General features: G+C 58.4%; 1 protein-coding gene across 1 annotated transcript; it reads right to left on the minus strand.

Annotated features, from left to right (window-relative positions):
• Window positions 1–1,301: 1,301 nt before the first annotated feature.
• KIAA1614 (KIAA1614 ortholog) lies at window positions 1,302–9,671 on the minus strand. Its single transcript, XM_057427347.1, has 10 exons — window positions 9,508–9,671; window positions 8,096–8,719; window positions 7,414–7,477; window positions 6,082–6,231; window positions 4,187–5,436; window positions 3,981–4,107; window positions 3,062–3,266; window positions 2,486–2,598; window positions 2,197–2,381; window positions 1,302–1,847 (listed from the first exon to the last, which is right to left on the minus strand). Exons 2-10 carry the CDS (start codon window positions 8,712–8,714, stop codon window positions 1,654–1,656), a joined length of 2,907 nt encoding a protein of 968 aa, XP_057283330.1. The 5' UTR covers window positions 8,715–8,719; window positions 9,508–9,671; the 3' UTR covers window positions 1,302–1,653.
• Between the last annotated feature and the right edge of the window lie 6,314 nt (window positions 9,672–15,985).

Consider the following 15,985-nt stretch of genomic DNA (forward strand, 5'->3'; position numbering starts at 1 on the left):
GCAGGTTCCCAGGAGTGTGAGTCTAACCAGAGAATGGGGTTTGCTGTTGGCCAGTATTTGCACACCTTTGATGTTATTTTCAGCATGGTTTTGCATCCTTCAGAAACAGCTGATGCTCCATGCAGGGACTGCGCCTTCTTTAGTCTGGCGCAGTGCTGGAGGTTGGCCCAGCTGCTGCCATAGCCATGAGCCACCGAACAGCCTTCAGTCCCTTTTCTGTGTACATCAGCTTTCTTTGTTGGTGGTGGTGCTGCTCCCTTTAACACTAAATAAACTCGCTGCTGCTGTGCCACACTGAGCAGCAGCAAAGATCACTGTCCCTTCTCGCAGTGGCCCTTGCTCAGGAACAAGCTGGAGTGGGGGCTCTCCCGGCACCAGGTAGCTGCTGGCAGATGCTGCCCACATGTGGGGCACCAGCATGCACAGGGCAGCCATTGCTGGTTCCTGCACTTGCTGGGCCGGCATCTGCTGCAGAGGCCTGTCGGTGCGCAGACACCCTGGTGCCACCCTGCAAGTTTTCCCCACTGTGGCTGGAAAAAAACCAAACCCCAGACAGGCAGCAGGAGTGCGGACCCCCCCTTTAGCTATGAATACTTGCAAGCATGTTCTCAGTGCTGTCCCAGCAGCACACACAGGAAGAGAACCGTCACCCCGTGCTCCTAGCCCACAGTGCTGCTCATCAGGGCGTGGAAGGGGCTTTGCTCAGCTCAAGGAGCAGTGCAGGTGGCTGAGCCCCCCCCACGCCCGCTTAGGGCCCTCCAGCACCTCCACACGGTCCGGAGGTGCAAGATCTCACAAAACACAGGCTGGCTGGGAATAGCGCTGCGGGGAGTACACTCACCCCCCAGCACAGTTCCCTGCAGAGCATTAGCCCAGGGAGCCCCTCTTACCCCCGTCGCCATTTCCTCACCCCACAGACTGAACAGGTCCGTAGGCCCAATTGCTTCTCCTGGCTTGTAGATTACAGCATCCAGGCTCACTCTGTCCTGAAGCTGTGGGGCATGCCAAGACGTGTTCAGAACCCTGGGTTTACACAGTAAAGCCCACTGTAATTACAGTGGCCCAAGGCAGAGGGGTGTCTCAGCCTCATGGGAAAGCACCCACACGCTCCCCCCCTGCACCCATCAAGAGCCAAACAACCCCAGCCCTGAGGCCCCCCTGGCCAGCCCGCACCAGTAAGCATCACCCCAGCCTCCCGTAAGCCAAGGGCACCCTGATGCGTTATTACATATATGTACATATTTTAATGTTTCCAGCAGTGTGAAATAATTTAAACCCACCATCCCATGCGGGCAGGTATTTAGCACTGGCAGGGAGCCCTGTATCTTCCGGGGTCGCAGAGATGGGGCATTGCCATTCTGGCCACCCCAATGCCCAGCAGGCCGGACCTAGCCTGGCTTGATGGTGGGGCTGGGGTGTCCTTTGTCCCCACAGCTGGGGCAGCTCCTCAAGATGCTGGACACCGGGGAGTCCTTGGTCCCACTTTGTCTCCCAGGGAGGGGACCTCCACCACAGTGGGGAGCAAGTGTTGCAGCGGAGCAGGGCAGGTCCTGGTGCTGCAGGGCGGTTTGGTCCACTCTGTGCCAGCCTGCAACGTCCCATCGGTGGGATGTCATCCTCCTCCCACCAGGCTTCCCAGGAGCTGTGCTGGGGCTACCGGGGTGCTGGGCGGTGCCTGAGCACACGGAGCGACAGCGTGTCCGCCTGGAGCAGCAGCTCACGGATGCGGGCCAACCCCAGCCCCGAAACGGCTGCCCCATTGACCTGCAGAATCTCATCCCCCACACCCAGGAGCCCCGCGTACAGCTTGGCTGTGCTGGCGTCCACCATCTCCTGCACGTAGACACCTACGGAGAGGGATGGGACAGGTGAGCCCCCACCCTGCACCCCGTGGCTGGAGCTGTGCCCCGTAGGGCTCCCCAGGGCTGCCCAGTCATAAATACTGTAAATGGCTTTTCGGACAGGCTGTGTCCCCCAAGCCAAGGGCTGATGGACATGTGTGACTGTGTGCACAAAGCCACACATGTGGCAGTATCCCCCCATCCACCATCACCCCTTTGGGGCTCAGCAGGGACGGAGCAGCCCTTTGTACCTGTCCCCAGGCTTGCTCCTGTGAAGGGAGAAGAGCCACTGTGGAGGGGCCATGCCAGGCCTCCCCTAGGGTTTGGGTGAAGCTTTGGGATGACCCCACCATACCTTTGTCAGGCCGGCCATGCCCAGAGGTGACACAGAACCCGAAGGCGCCCTGGGGGGGTCGCTGCAGCTCCAGCTGGCTGGTGCCATCAGGGTAGACCTCCACCACACGCCCCACTGCACGCAGCCGGCCGGGCACCCCAATGTCCTCCACGCTCAGCGAGCGCCGTGGCCCTGAGCCCTGCTTCCTGCAGGGAGAGGGGAGATGGGGTGAGCGCGGGCCCTGGCTGCACCGAGCCAGTGCATGTGTCTGAGCACCCCGAAACAGCAGATGCGCAGAGCCCCATCCTACCTGTCAGCCGTGGTCTGGGGCAGGAGGTAGGCACTGGCACGGGGTGCCTTGCCCAGGAGTGGGTGCAGGCTCTGAACAGAGGTGGCGTTTTGGGGCTGATGGAAGGGTGACACCTGGAGAAAAGCACCTGATTGAGATGGGGACAGCAAAAGCTGTGCAGCGCTGCAGCCCATCATGCACCAACATGCAGAGGGAGCAGGGGCTAACAGCGCATCTTTCTTACACCTTCCCCCCCACCCCCTGCGTCCACTGCTGAGGAGAGATAAGCCAGCTTCCTGAGGATGCATCTCACTGTAGCCATGACCCTAAACCAAATTACCCTATCTCCCCTCCCCAAAGCTGCTTTTCCACCCTCCCATGCTCGCTCCCTCCCCCTTCCATTCCTCATTTGGCTGCAGGCTTTTCAAACTCCCAAGTTTGGGATGGACCATGCCACCACCCCCCCCCCCAGTTCTTCCTGTGGGACCATAAAGCAATGGCTCAGGAATGCTTCAGCCCAGTCCAGCACCTCTTCTCCTGTGGGACCCCTCGGCTCCCTGCAGATACCCCTGACATGGGCTGATGTTTCAAGCTCACCAGCTGCAGGGACTGCAGGGAGGGTGACTTCTTCATGCTGGACCCATCTGGGGCGGTGCTGCCGGGGGCCGGGAGCTGCTCCATGCTGTAGCAGCGGAAGCGGCCCAGGCGCTGCTTCGTGCTCTGGCTGAGGCTGCACAGGAGCTTCTTCAGCCCTGATGCCGAAGTGCTGCTCCCCTTGCGGCTCACTGGCTGCCCCGGCTCCCTGGATGGAGAGGGGTGACTGTCATCTACCCTGTACACGGGGGGAGCAAGGCCAGCGGGTGTTTCAGGGCTGGGGGCACATCCTGCACCCGCCACTGCAGCCTTGAGAGCTGCACCGTGGTGAGACTGGGGTGCTGCCCCCTCCCTGCAGCAGTAACTCAGCTTGCACAAGGGCAGGTTTCACAAGCCAGGATGCCTAACATCTTCCCCAAAATTTCAGCAGTTTACCACCATTAACTCCCCTAGTCTCTGCCTGAAGGGAATGCATCCTGCCAAGGGGCTTGAAGGACCAAGTGCTGCCTCCAAACCCTACTGCCAGGCTGAGTCCAGCAGGATCATGTTTAGTGAGCCCCAAGGCAGCCCGGGGCTGGCAGCATTTAGCAGCCAATTTTCCCCAAAAGGGAAGGACCTGGCACTGGGCTAAACACCTCCAAGGTCACCCACATTTGCCCACAAGTCACATCTGCTGCAACACCCCCAGTGGAGCCAGATGCAGCGTGAAACACAGCTCCCACAAACCCATTTGAGCACACATGCAAAACTGTCACCTCACATTGTGGGTTCTGGGAGGGTTTTGGTGCTGAGAGGTAGAGTCCCACCAGGAAGCCTTTGGGAGCTCCGCCTGGCAGCACCTTGCTGTGCCAAGGAGGGATGCTCAGGGATGCAGCAGCCACCGTGCAGTGCAGGCTGTGAGCAGCCCCTCGCTGTCACTCACCCATGTGCTGTGCTCCTGCCTGGGCACTGCTGCTGCGATCCCAGATTCCCAGCTGCTTCCCCAAGGGAATGAGAAGCCTCCTGGGGCACAGGAGTGATGGGGCTGGCAGTGGGATGTGACGGTGCCCCTGCAACCACAGCAAGCCAGTCACATCCCTGCTTCATCAGAGACCCCCCCCCAGGCATCCCCGTGTGTGGGTGTCTTACCTCTGCCTGTCTCCAGAGGGTCCTGCCCGTGGGTGTTGTTGCAGTTGTTGGTGGACAAGGCACGGAGAGGGCTCCCCGGGAGCCACCTGGGGCTGCAGGAACCCCGACGCTCCCCTGGCCTCACCGTGCCTCCAGGCTGGGAGGACACAGTGCTTCCAGCATCAGGCTCCAGGCCCCGGGCTCCTTGGCTCAATGCTCGGCGGAGGCCACCGGAGAAGAGGGCTTTCCTGCAAGGCACCTGGGAGCAGGCCTTCTTGGTGTGAGGGGGAGTGGGGACATGGCTACCTGGCATGCTGGTGCCAGCCCCTGGCCGCAAGGAGGGCTCCAGGGGCTTGCTGGGCTGCTGCAGGGTGTGAGCGGTGTTTCCCATCCCATTGCTGCTCCCCGGATGACAATAGGGGTCTCTGTCCTCCTGGCTGCTGGATCTCCCCAGTGGCAGGGGGCAAACAGCCCCCGTCCAGCTTGTGGCACCACTTGAAGAGTCACCCTCTGCACAGGGACCACCACTGGCTGCACATGTCTCCTTCTCAGTCCACGCCTCCGGCTGTGGGGTGGCACAAGGGGTCCTGTGCCCACGAGCATGGGGGCCCTGGTGTCCCTGCAGGTGGGGGCTGCGGGGTCCTGCCTCCTCGCTATCCGTCCGGCAGCCATCAGAGGTGTCTGTGCTCTCCAGGGCCGAGTCCACCTCGTCGATGTAAGTGACATCCCCGATATAGGTCTCCTTGATCTTCTCGGTGTGGATGCGCTGCCGGGAAGGGAGAATCCACAGTGGTGACCCCCGGGGGCCCAGAACCCTGGTTTTGGGCTCTGGCTGGGCAGCGTTCAGTCCCCTGCTATCCCCTGAGATGCTTCCTTGTGCTGCAGGGCTACTTTCAGCCTTGTTGGTGGCTGTTGGCATGTCCATGCCGCGAGCGGCGGCAGCTCTGATGAAGGAGCCACAGGCGCTGCACTTGTCCCCAGCTGCGAGGTCACTGCTCCAGGCTTTGGGCTGTCCGGACCCGTCCCCTGGCTGCCTGCCGCCGGACGGCTCTGGTGAGGAGAGCGCCGAGCCCAGCGCCCGCCGGTGCCGCAGCTGCAGCCGCTCCAGGTACCGCACCTCGGCGTCGCGGGCCGACTCATCCTCGAAGCGCACACGGGATGGGGAGGGCCCCCGCGGCTGCCGCGGCTGCCCACAGCTCGACTCCCCACTCGATGAGTCGCTCAGGCTCCCGACATCATGTGGGGCAGCGCTCGGCCTCCCACTGGGCTCCCTGACACGGGGACAGACAGATGGGCATAGACAAGCTGCAAGGGCTGCCCAGTTCCTTTGGGTAAGTAGGGCAGGAGGGGGAAAACCCAGGGCAGAACATGGGACAGGAGGAAAATCCACCTGATGCCCCATCACAGTGTACAGCCCTGCTCCTCCCCAGCCCTCTGCCCGGGCTGCCTGAAGCTGAATTCATGAGAGGCTGTGGCAACACCCAGCTGCCGCAGCTCGACCTCCATCACCTCTCCTCTGCCCCGAAGTGCATGGTTAATCAGTCCAGGAACACTGAACTGTACATGACCTGGCAGACACATGGCAAGCCACTGGCTCTGGTACAACCTTCCAGCACCGAGCTCCTCATCACTGGGAAACCGGTCCTCCCAGCCAGCCAGGAGCATACCCTTAATGCCCCCCACAATATCAGCACGCACAGTTAAACACCCCCAGACACCACGCTACAAACGCTTCACACGTGCCTGGCAGGGGGATGCTCCTGCAAGCAGAGAGCTGGCCACGCAAGGGTATGAGGCTGCACATACGTTTGCAGCAGATCGAACCCTGGCTCTGCACATACACCAAACCCAAACGCATCCCAGGAGCACCACGGCACAGGGGGTGGGGGTGGGAAGGATGCAAGGCTGGCACCGACCTGTGGTGTGGGATGGCAGAAGAGAGGAGGAAGATGTCGTGGCTGGCGCGGAGGGGGTTCGTTCGAGCCTTCATGCGGGCACGCTGCAGCAGCTGTTTGGCCTGCTCGTGCCGCGGGCTCAGCTCGAGCTCCTGCCCAGGGACAAAGGCCCTGCAGCCCCGCAGTGGGGAGCGGGATTAGGAAAAAATAACAGGGATTAGACCTGGTTTAACAGTGACGACGCGGCTGCTCTGACCAGAGAAAGCGGGGCCTGGCTTCCGCTCATGGGAGGGCTGGCGGCCGTGCTGGGGGACAGCAGGGCAGGAACCCCTGTAGCCCGAGTGCCAGGTGGGAAGAAGGGGGTAGCACCCTGCACCAGTGATGCTCTGGGGAAGGGCTCAGCCAAGGCAGCACTTTGCATCACCAGCATCCCAGATACGAATGGGGAAACTGAGGCAGGCACTGCCTCCAATCCCTGCCGGTGTAAATCCCACAATGTGAACTGAGGTAGGTTTGGGACGACCTCACCCAGATGCTTTGCTGCCTTCTTTTCCTTGCAGGGGGGTTCCTTTGCACCCCCCTGGCCCCGCCAGGGATCCATCAACTCCAGCACTGCCTTCCCTGCTGGCCATGGCCCTAATCCCCTGATTAAAATAATCAGCTCAGGCAGTTGCTTTGGGGAGCATGGCCTCAACCTCTTTGTGGCAGCAGGATGGGAGTACACCAGCCACCACAGAAAGCCTCCTATGCAGCACCATGGGGGAACCAGCTTTCCACCTGGGGTTTGGCTGCCCTGCTCCTTGGGAGTGCAGCATCCCCAGCTCTGCCTTGCACCCAGCCACCACTGATCAACCCTAACCAAGGAAGGGAGCAGAACCATTAACCACAAAATATGGGGGTCTTCCTCACTCACTTGCTTCCCCCCATGCAGCCCCCAAGCCCCCATCCCTGCTCCCCAGCCAACATGCTGCTGCCCAGCTCACCTGCCAGTCCCACCTAGGTATTTTTAGTCCATACCTCTAAGGTTTATCAGGTCCTACAAGATTACACATGCCTGCCGCCTGGATCCTCTTAAGCACCTGGAGCAAGTTTCTGTCCCCTCCTCTTCCCCAGCTCCCTTCCCAGTCTGGGGTCCTGACAGGGACCCCTTGTGCCCAACCACCACATGGACACCTGGCTTGGCCTGCCCCTCCTGCCCCTCTAACACCAAAGCATCGCTGGAGCCCATCCACACTCCCCCCGCTGGCTGCCACAGCAGGGGGTGCTGCCTCAGCTCCCCCCAGAGCCCTGCCAAGCCCCAGCACTACAGGAAAGAGGGCGATGTCCAGCTCTGCCACACTGGGCCTGACCTACCTGCAGCCCTCGATGTCCTGCAGTGAGACCCCCGAGTCCCAGTCCCCATCGCTCACTGGCACCTCTGAAATGGAGGACAGGGAAAGGCATCAGCTTGGCTGGGCTGCAGCCCCCACCCTGGTCCCTCTCCATAACAGCGCCCTATCCCCAGCCTCACCACTCAGTCCATCCTAAAAAACACCCTTTTGGGGGCTACCCCAGCTGCTTGGCTCTGGAGAGACTCCAGGGGAGTGGGACATGGGGCAATAGCACCCAGCATAGGGTGTGCCCACAGGGTCATTGAGACAGATGTTTTCTAGGGAGAAATTAATTCCCTCTTCTGGTGGCAGCCTGCAAAGGGAAGATGATGCCTGCAGACCTCAAGTGCCCCAGAAAGCGGTTTTTTTGTTTGTTTTCAGCAGTGAAATTCCTCACCAAAGTGTCAAAGGGGACGAGCAGCACCCAGAACATCCATGGGAAGAAGCACCCCATGCTGTTTGTGAGCATCTCCCACAGCTGTCGGTGACGGGGACACAACACCCACAGGGGACTGGGCAGCACTGGGGTGTGAACCAGCACTGAGCTGTGCCCACACCGTAGGATGTTGGAGGACAGCACCAAGGGCCCTGCTTCACCCCAAAGCTTTTCCTTTCCACTCCCCCTAGTTCTACCGAGACAGCCGCCACCTGCCCAGCATACAGACCAGGGGCATCCAGGCCCAGCACCTCCTGCAGCAGCCGCCGGTTCCTCTCCACACGCTCTGCCAGCGAGAGCCTCTCCCAGCCCTTGGCCATGGTGGGGGACACAGGCGGACCCCCCCGGTCCCGCAGTGGGGTTCGTGCCTCTTCTCCCAGGGGATGTCCCTCGCGGGGGGAGGCAGAGCCCCGGGTCCCACTGCTCTCAGCCTGGGGGAGCTCGGTGCCTCCTGGCACATCTCTGGGTGCCGGCACCCGCCAGAGCCCCGGGGTGCCAGCGCGGGGTGCCGAGGTGCTGACAGTCGCAGGCTCCCCGTCCAGCAGCCCATCCGTCAGGTAGGTGCGGAGCTGAGCCCGCGGCTCCACTGCTGCCGCATCTGCTCCCGGCTTCCCCCGACGGGGACGGGGCTTCTTGGGGCAGGGGCGCTCGGCCGCAGCCGCGGGGGTCCCCGGGCGGCCGCCCCCCCGCTTCTCCTTCAGCGCCTTCACCTTGCTCTCCAGGATGGCGTGGGGCCCGCGGGAGGCCTCGGGGTGCTCCAACAGGGCAGAGGTTCGGCCGCTGCTCTGGCTGTGCGGCTTGGGGGGCCGCGGACCCCGCCGCGTTTCAGCAGGAGAGCCCCCCTCCATGCGCCCTGCGGGGAGAACACCGCGGGAGGGGTGAGCCCCTGCGCCGCCCTCACAACCCTTCTCCCAAGAGCGTAACTCCTGCCTGCCTGAGGCTCTGGGGACAGCAGACATAGTGATGCCTGTGCCCAGGGGGCAAATGTATGCGGTGCCACTGTGGCACAGCCCGACAGGGCAAACCCACCCTCCCAGAGCACTGGCAGTGTACAAGCATCGCTCAGAAATGGGGGAATGGGGGAGCCGTGGTTCCTCCAAGCGGGAGCGCCTGTGTCTACGCAGGCTGTTTTGGTGCCCTGGGGCACCAGCAAGATGCCCTGCAGGGAATTCTCTCTCTTCCGAGTCAAATCAGGGCCCCAAAACTCCCCTGAACAGAAATCCCTCGCGGCTGCAACTCACCAAAGGTGTCACCAGACAGACACCGGCCCCCAGGGTCACACGTGTCACCCGTCCTGCACTGGCCTCACAGTCCCGGTGGCACCCTGTTGCTGCTGCCCCCCTGCACCCCATTGGGAGCATCCCGTCCCCGCTGGTGCCCCTGGAGGAGCCTCCCCCGTGGCAGGAGCATCCCCAGGACACCCACCCCGGCCCCATTGCCCCCGGGCTCACCACAGCCCCTTGATGCCCCAGGGCAGAGCAGCGGTGGGATAGGGCTGCGGGCGGGAGGCGAGGGCTGTCCTTACCCCCGGAGCAGCATCGAGAGAGGGCTGGGAAGCGGGAGAAGAAGGCGGAAGAGGGGAAGGAAGCAGGGGAGGGGAAAAAATTAAAAAGAAAAAAAAAAAAAAAAAAAAAGACAAACCAGCAAATCGCGGCCCCTTCCCGGAGCCGCGCTCAGCCGCTTGGCTGGGCTGTGGGGCCGCTCCTGGCCCTGCCTCCCCACCGAGCCTCCTCCTCCTCCTCCCTCGCAGCGCGCCCCCGAAGGGCGCCCCCCACGCCAGGGCACACAGCCCGAAGCGTGTCCCCACGCCGCTGGCGGGTGGTCCCGAAGGCCAGCGCCACCGTGGCCATGTGCAGCGTGTCGGGGGAACCCAACCCGGCAGGACGGAGGAAGCGCGGCTGCCTTGGCCCGCCTCTGGAATGTCCTTTGTCTGGGCTGCGGGTTTGCGAGGCGAGCGGGGAGGGACAGGCCAGCTGCCTGAGCCGGCCGGGGGGGCTGGAGACGCCAGGAGGATGAGGGAGGCTTTCCCCAGGAGCGGGAGTTTTCTCTAACAGCCTCCAGCTGGCACCCTCCTGTGACCATCGTGCACGCCTGCAGATGTGCTAAATTTTCCAGCTCTCCCAGAGGCCAAATCCTGCCTGGACCCCGCCACAAGCCAGGGCTAACCAGGCAACTTCAGGCAGGAGGATGGTGAGAGTCAAGCTTGGTCCACCCATCCACACCCCTAAACCCATCGTGCAACGTGCACCCTGAGGAACTACCCACTACTCCCCATGCACTCCCCTGCCCACCTCCCCTGAGACCCCACAGAGCTCATCCCACAGGATGGGGGTCCTGTGTGGACATCGCTTACCTGGAGGTGCTGGGACTGTCGTCCCTGGGGGACATGAGGGGTGCTGCGGGGGACATGGGCACCCTGGTCCCGCTCCGGCTGCCGCTTTAAGCTGCAGCTTTTGATATTTGTGATTGGTTTCATAATCCCGATGAAATCACCAGGATTATGAAATTGTTTTAATCCTCCCGGCTCTGGCCACACTGGCTCCCACCAGCATGAGCAGCAAGATATTATTTTTATCTTCCTAAAATATTCACCACCACTACAGTGGTCCCAGGGCCCCCATCACAGCCATAACTGAGCCCAAGGGCTTCCCCCACAGGGGCTGGCCATGCTTCCTCACACCTGGGCTGACCGGCAGCAGAGATGACTCCTTCCCCATAGGGGACAGACCTCCCCCAGCTGCTCCCAGGCAGGAGGGGACTGCTGGCAGGTTTGGGTGGAAGAGCTCAGAGTAGGGAGACCCTCTTCACCCCATACCCCCACCCTGAAGCCCAACCTCCCCTGCAATGCCAGGACCCATCCTTACCTCTGTGCCAGAGAGGGATCCCTGCTCCCCTGCCTGGGATGGGGAGGTGAAACACACCTGGGAGATGTTGTCCCCATCAAGCTGGGAATAAACTGCACAGTGAGGTGCCAAACCCAGGCTCCTGCCACCAGCCAGGCAGGGGCCTGCGGACAGGATTAAACCCTGGGAAGCGGCTGGCGTGACCAACAACAGGCTTAGAGTGATTTTAAGGAGCTGGGCTCTCTTCTGGAAGAAGACTGATTGCAAGAGATGATGAAGAGATTTAAGAGAGCAAAATGAAAGCACAGACCCCAGGCAACCCAGAGTTGGGCTGCTCAGCCTCTGGTCACCCACTGTGCAGGCAGGACACCACCTTAGACCAGAGACAAGCCGGAGAGAAGCAACTGAAAGCTCTCAGAAGGACCAAGAGCCTTTAGCTGGTACGGCACAGCCTGGACAGGTTTCCTCCAGGACCACCCCCTGACATGTTGGGTTTGAGCCCTGAGCACTTCCCTTAGAAGGCTTCCTGCCCACCTCCAACCCCTTTCCAACATCCCCCTCCTCCAGGCACCTCCCCTCCTCCCAGGACACAGAAGTCCCTCACCTCCAGCCACCAGCAACAGCCCAGAGCTCCCAAGAGCAGCATCTTTACAGAGCAGTGGAAGCAAACACTTTGTGAGTGAATGTGGCACCAGGCATGGGACACGAGAAGAAACACACACAGACCAGGGACAAAAGAGCCATCAGATCATTGGAAAACAAAGAGCTTGTAATAATGAAAAAAGGACAGATTTAGTAACCAATCACTTTTTCCTTTGAAAAACACAATCACAGTAACTTTGCTTTATACAACCACCTAGAAACTATGAAACAGTATCACATTGTGCATTAAGTTTTTTTAAAACCTACTTATCAAGAAGGGTATTCCACACTTCAAAAATTATATCCATTTGGGGAGAAAGAGGAGACAGCTAATAGCGCAGTTACAGATACATCATGAGTCCAAGCAAGCAGCAATTCTTTGTCCTCACCTTTTCCACTTAGCCAAAAAAGAAGAGTGGAGAAGGGGATAGCAAAAGAGAAGGGAGAAGGAAATAAAGCAAGCACCCACAGAGGACTAATCACACTCCATAATTACTTTTGACATCTACAGGGCTTCATAGAAAGATCATTTTGACCAACACAGTGGGGAGGGGGAGAGGAAGGCGGCAGCAGGAACCAGGGGGGAACTTCAGCATTTCCACCCCAGCCCCCTTCCAAACGCCAATCCTTCACCAGGAGGACCCATGGGACAGAGAGGTCATCACAAGTTCTACCAGGCTGCCCAATTTCTCCTCTGGAGCAAAGAGTCTGTAATTTGGTTTCTAGAGCTTGGGGGGCTGTCAGGCCATGGGGCATCTCCCCAGGCAGAGTTGGCGCCTCTTGCCCACCGTGGTACAGTTGTGTTGGGGCCAGAGCAGCTTCCAACTAGGAACAGGGCTTGAGCATCAGCATCTGAGTGCACCCAATACGACCATCCCTTTTCTCTCCTCCCCCTGCAAAACCTGTATTTCTCTTGCAGCCAGGATGCTGCAGCAGGGACTGAGGCCCCCAAGGGATGCTGATACATCAATTTAACCGCACAGCGGTGGCAGGATGACAACTAGTCCCAAGGTGTGGTATTTAGGATGGTGTCATGTAAAGGAGGCAAGGTTTGACGAGGTGACAGCCACTGAGCCCAGCTGTGACTGCTGCAGTTATTGCATGGATTTTTCCACTCTTCCCCCAGGAGCTCCAGCCTCTCTCTTTTCCAAGGAGTCAAAAAAATCCAATCACCTTCTGGAATAAAAGTGTTAGTTAAAAAAAGATATGCTTAAGGCAGAAGATCATCTTCCCCCTGTGAGTGCAAAGCAGAACAATGGAAGAGAGGAGGGAGGAGATAAGGCCAGGATGCAATGCATGAGCAAAGTGGCTGTTGTGTTCTCAATGGGAGCCAAGCTATGCCCCATCCCAGGGCACATCCCATCATGATGATCCAACATCAGGGCCACAAGCCCCCCCAAAAGTCTGGGGCATACACCGAGCCATGGCAAGCAGTATGCAGCAGCATCCTTGCAGTACGAGGCAAAATTCATTCGGCTGTTCAAAACAGACAAAACTCAAAGGCATTGCACCATCTCCCTTGCTCCTTGGAAGATCCACAGTAAAATCCCCAGGGATTGCTACCTCTTGAGCCAAGGACCGTGCTTTCCCTCCCTGCCTCCCACACAGCTGCAGTGGCTGAGCACCATCTAGGAGGCAGAATAAGCAGCACAAGTTATTACTAGGGAAGAGCAGCAAGATCCAACTCTGATCCACAAGAGACTTTTCCCTTCCCCAGGATGTTCATGCTGAAGGCTGCTGGCAGTCACCCCTTCACACCCTGCATATCACTGGCTTCAGACAAAAAGCAAAGACACAGGAAGAACAAGGAGGGCCAGCAGCAGGGCTGGGAAAGGCATAGGAATGAGCAACAGCTGACTTTGGGAATGCGCCTGAATTTGAGAGGTAGGAGCTTATTTGAATCATACAGGCTGCAGCCATGAGTGCCGCAGATGCGTTTCTTTTATAACGTGGTGAGACAGCATTGGTTTCCATTGACGGAGCAACTCCTGCTCCTGCCTGCCAAGTCCATAAAGCCCAAGCCTGCCCTACTGCCCCTCCAGGAGTGTGCACCCCCAGCACATGGCATTGCCTTCTCCAAGCAGGGGGACCTAGAGTTTCTGGAGATACACTCTCAAAGCCATGCAGAGAACTCCAGCTAGCAAATAAACTCCGGATGCTGAAAACCCTACCCTCCTGCAACCCAAAAATCCCTGGAAGAGGAGGAAGGATGGAACGCAGCAGGAAATGAGCATGGAGACCTAAGTCCAAAGGGAATCTCCAAAAGTCAGCAGCCACACTCCTCTTAGACGGTACCATCTGCAAGGGTTTCAGCCAGCCCAAAGCATCTGGCTCATCTTCTTCCAATTTCCATCCAGCTATACCCAGCAACTGAAGCGTTGGATAAAAACTCCCAAAACAGCTCCTTTTTAACTGTGCTCTCCATAATTTTGGATTGCAAGCCTGCTGTTCTTCTCCATCCAGGAGTGTTTCCAAGCACCCATAAGCAAAGCCAGGTCACAAAGTGAAGCCACCCTGGACTGTCCCCCGCCATCCTCACGCAGGCTGATGACAAGGAGCGACGGGGCTATTTTCTCTCACCATCTGCTCTGCTTCATTAGGTCTCCCTTTATTGGCCAGATGTTCTCGCAGACATGGAGCCATCCTGGCTTTAGCACTCCCTCTCAGAAGGAATCTGCATGCCTGATTTCTCAGAAATCTCTGGGAGGGAGGGAACAGGCAGACACAGCGCCAGGGCGCTGGGAGCCTTTACAAGCCATGCCTCTGGGAATTCGGGCTACGCTCCCCTGAGAGAACATCTTCACTGCCAAAAGGGATGGTATTTTACATCAGGACATAACAATTGCTAGCTGTAGCACTTTTTTTCATGATTTCTCCCGCCAGCAAAGACAGAGAAAAAGGGAAGGGAAGGAACAGAGCAGGCAGACGGAATGCTTGTTTCCCATGAGGATTTGGGTAAGCTACAGAATAAGAGTTTAATTACTTGCAACCTGACCCTCCCCACCAGGTTGGGAAGCAGGTGGTGGGACACTGCAGCAGCAGGCAGGCAGGATGCAGGCCACCCAGCCATGGCTGCTCCTCCCAGCCCAGCTGAGGAAGGCAGAGTGCTCCCAGGGGATTGGCATCACTTCAAAATCTCTCTCGGTATTTTTCCTTCCGTCTGAAAGGAAGAATTGCCAATAAAACTCTGTTCCTGTTTATAAAGAACCACGTGCTTAAATAACGCCACAGGCTTATTTGGACTGTTCCCCTGGTACAGCTGCCCTCCTCTGACACTCTCCTGGGTAGGTATGGCTTCACTCATCTTCCACCATCCTCACTGGAAACACCTATGCAAGGTCTGGACATGGCAACAACTGCTGCAACGCAAACTCGGAAATGGAAATATTTTAAGGGCTTTGTATCTCAGACTCCACTTCCATATGAACAGGAACCCTCCACTTAAGTATGAACAACAAACCTAAGGGAGTTAAATACAGGGAAACAGGCTCCTGGGCACAGAAAGAAGGAACAGCACAATGCCAGCTAGTCCAGCTGCCCTCCCACTGGAGCAGACCGACGTGGCAGGAGATGCGAGGAGGAGCACCACAACGGACAGCAGCTACGCCACTACCCAACCGTTGACAGAACAGAGGCATCTCCCAGCAGGTCCCTCACAGCTTCTCTGTAAGCTGAGAGCACATCACAGAAGTGTAGGCAGTTACAGGTTTGCAGTGTTGCCCTCCGCCTGGCATGGGGCACAGGTTCATCACCAATGAATTCTAACAATCTATTTCCAATTAAATGAAGAGAGCCAAGGTTCCTTCTTCAGTTCCTCCGGGTAAGAGGCACAGCAGGCAAACTGAAAAAATGCAATGTACCAGTTGTGTGGGAAACCATGCTATTAGCTAATTAAAAAACAAACCACCAAACAGCAACTGAGCAGAGATTCCTAAAATTCCATTGCCCAAACTAGAGGCGATTCACCAGACAGACATCAGTATGAGGATCCTACTTCAAGAGTTTCACCCCTGCCTTGCAGTCCTAGCTGTGAGCCGGGCTGAGGGGAGGGCAGCAGTCCTGGGGACCTCAGGCATGTCAAACCAACCCAGCTCCAGCTCCACCACCAGTACTGCTGCAAGAGGGCAGGGAGCACACATTGTGCCAGGGGAAGGACAGTGGGGCTCTAGTGAGACATGGCAAGGAGCACAAGTAGCAGCCAAGCCACAGGGCAGCACCCAAAGGAGGCTTTTTGCCAAACCAGAAGCCATGAGGAAAGCTGTTTTCAGTTTCACCTTCCCCATTCAGGTGGGCACAACACAGTCCTTCCCATGCTCCACAGCAGCCCTCTAACATGCCAGCAGTCTTGAACCCCAGCCTGCTAAGCTCTCCCAGCCCACCATCACCTCCTTGCCTTGTCCCACTTCACTGCACTGGGCTGCAGGAGAACACTGGAAGAGCCCTCTGCTCAGTATGGGATGCCCTCGTGCCATTTAAGGATTATTAAGGCTTTGAAAAATACTTTCTGATCTGGAGAATGAAGTTCTGAAGCCTTTGTTGACCTAGCTTTTTTTGCACTGTTGGCAAGACCCAACTCTCCTTTCAAAAGGGCCACAGCATCATCTGCACTACTTTCACACAGCTGCATGGAAAGT

Source organism: Pezoporus wallicus, unplaced genomic scaffold (genome assembly GCF_028554395.1).
Source record: "Pezoporus wallicus isolate ANWC-B61680 ecotype Strahan unplaced genomic scaffold, APGP_CSIRO_Pwel_v1 scaffold_7107, whole genome shotgun sequence".
NCBI lineage: Eukaryota > Metazoa > Chordata > Aves > Psittaciformes > Psittacidae > Pezoporus > Pezoporus wallicus.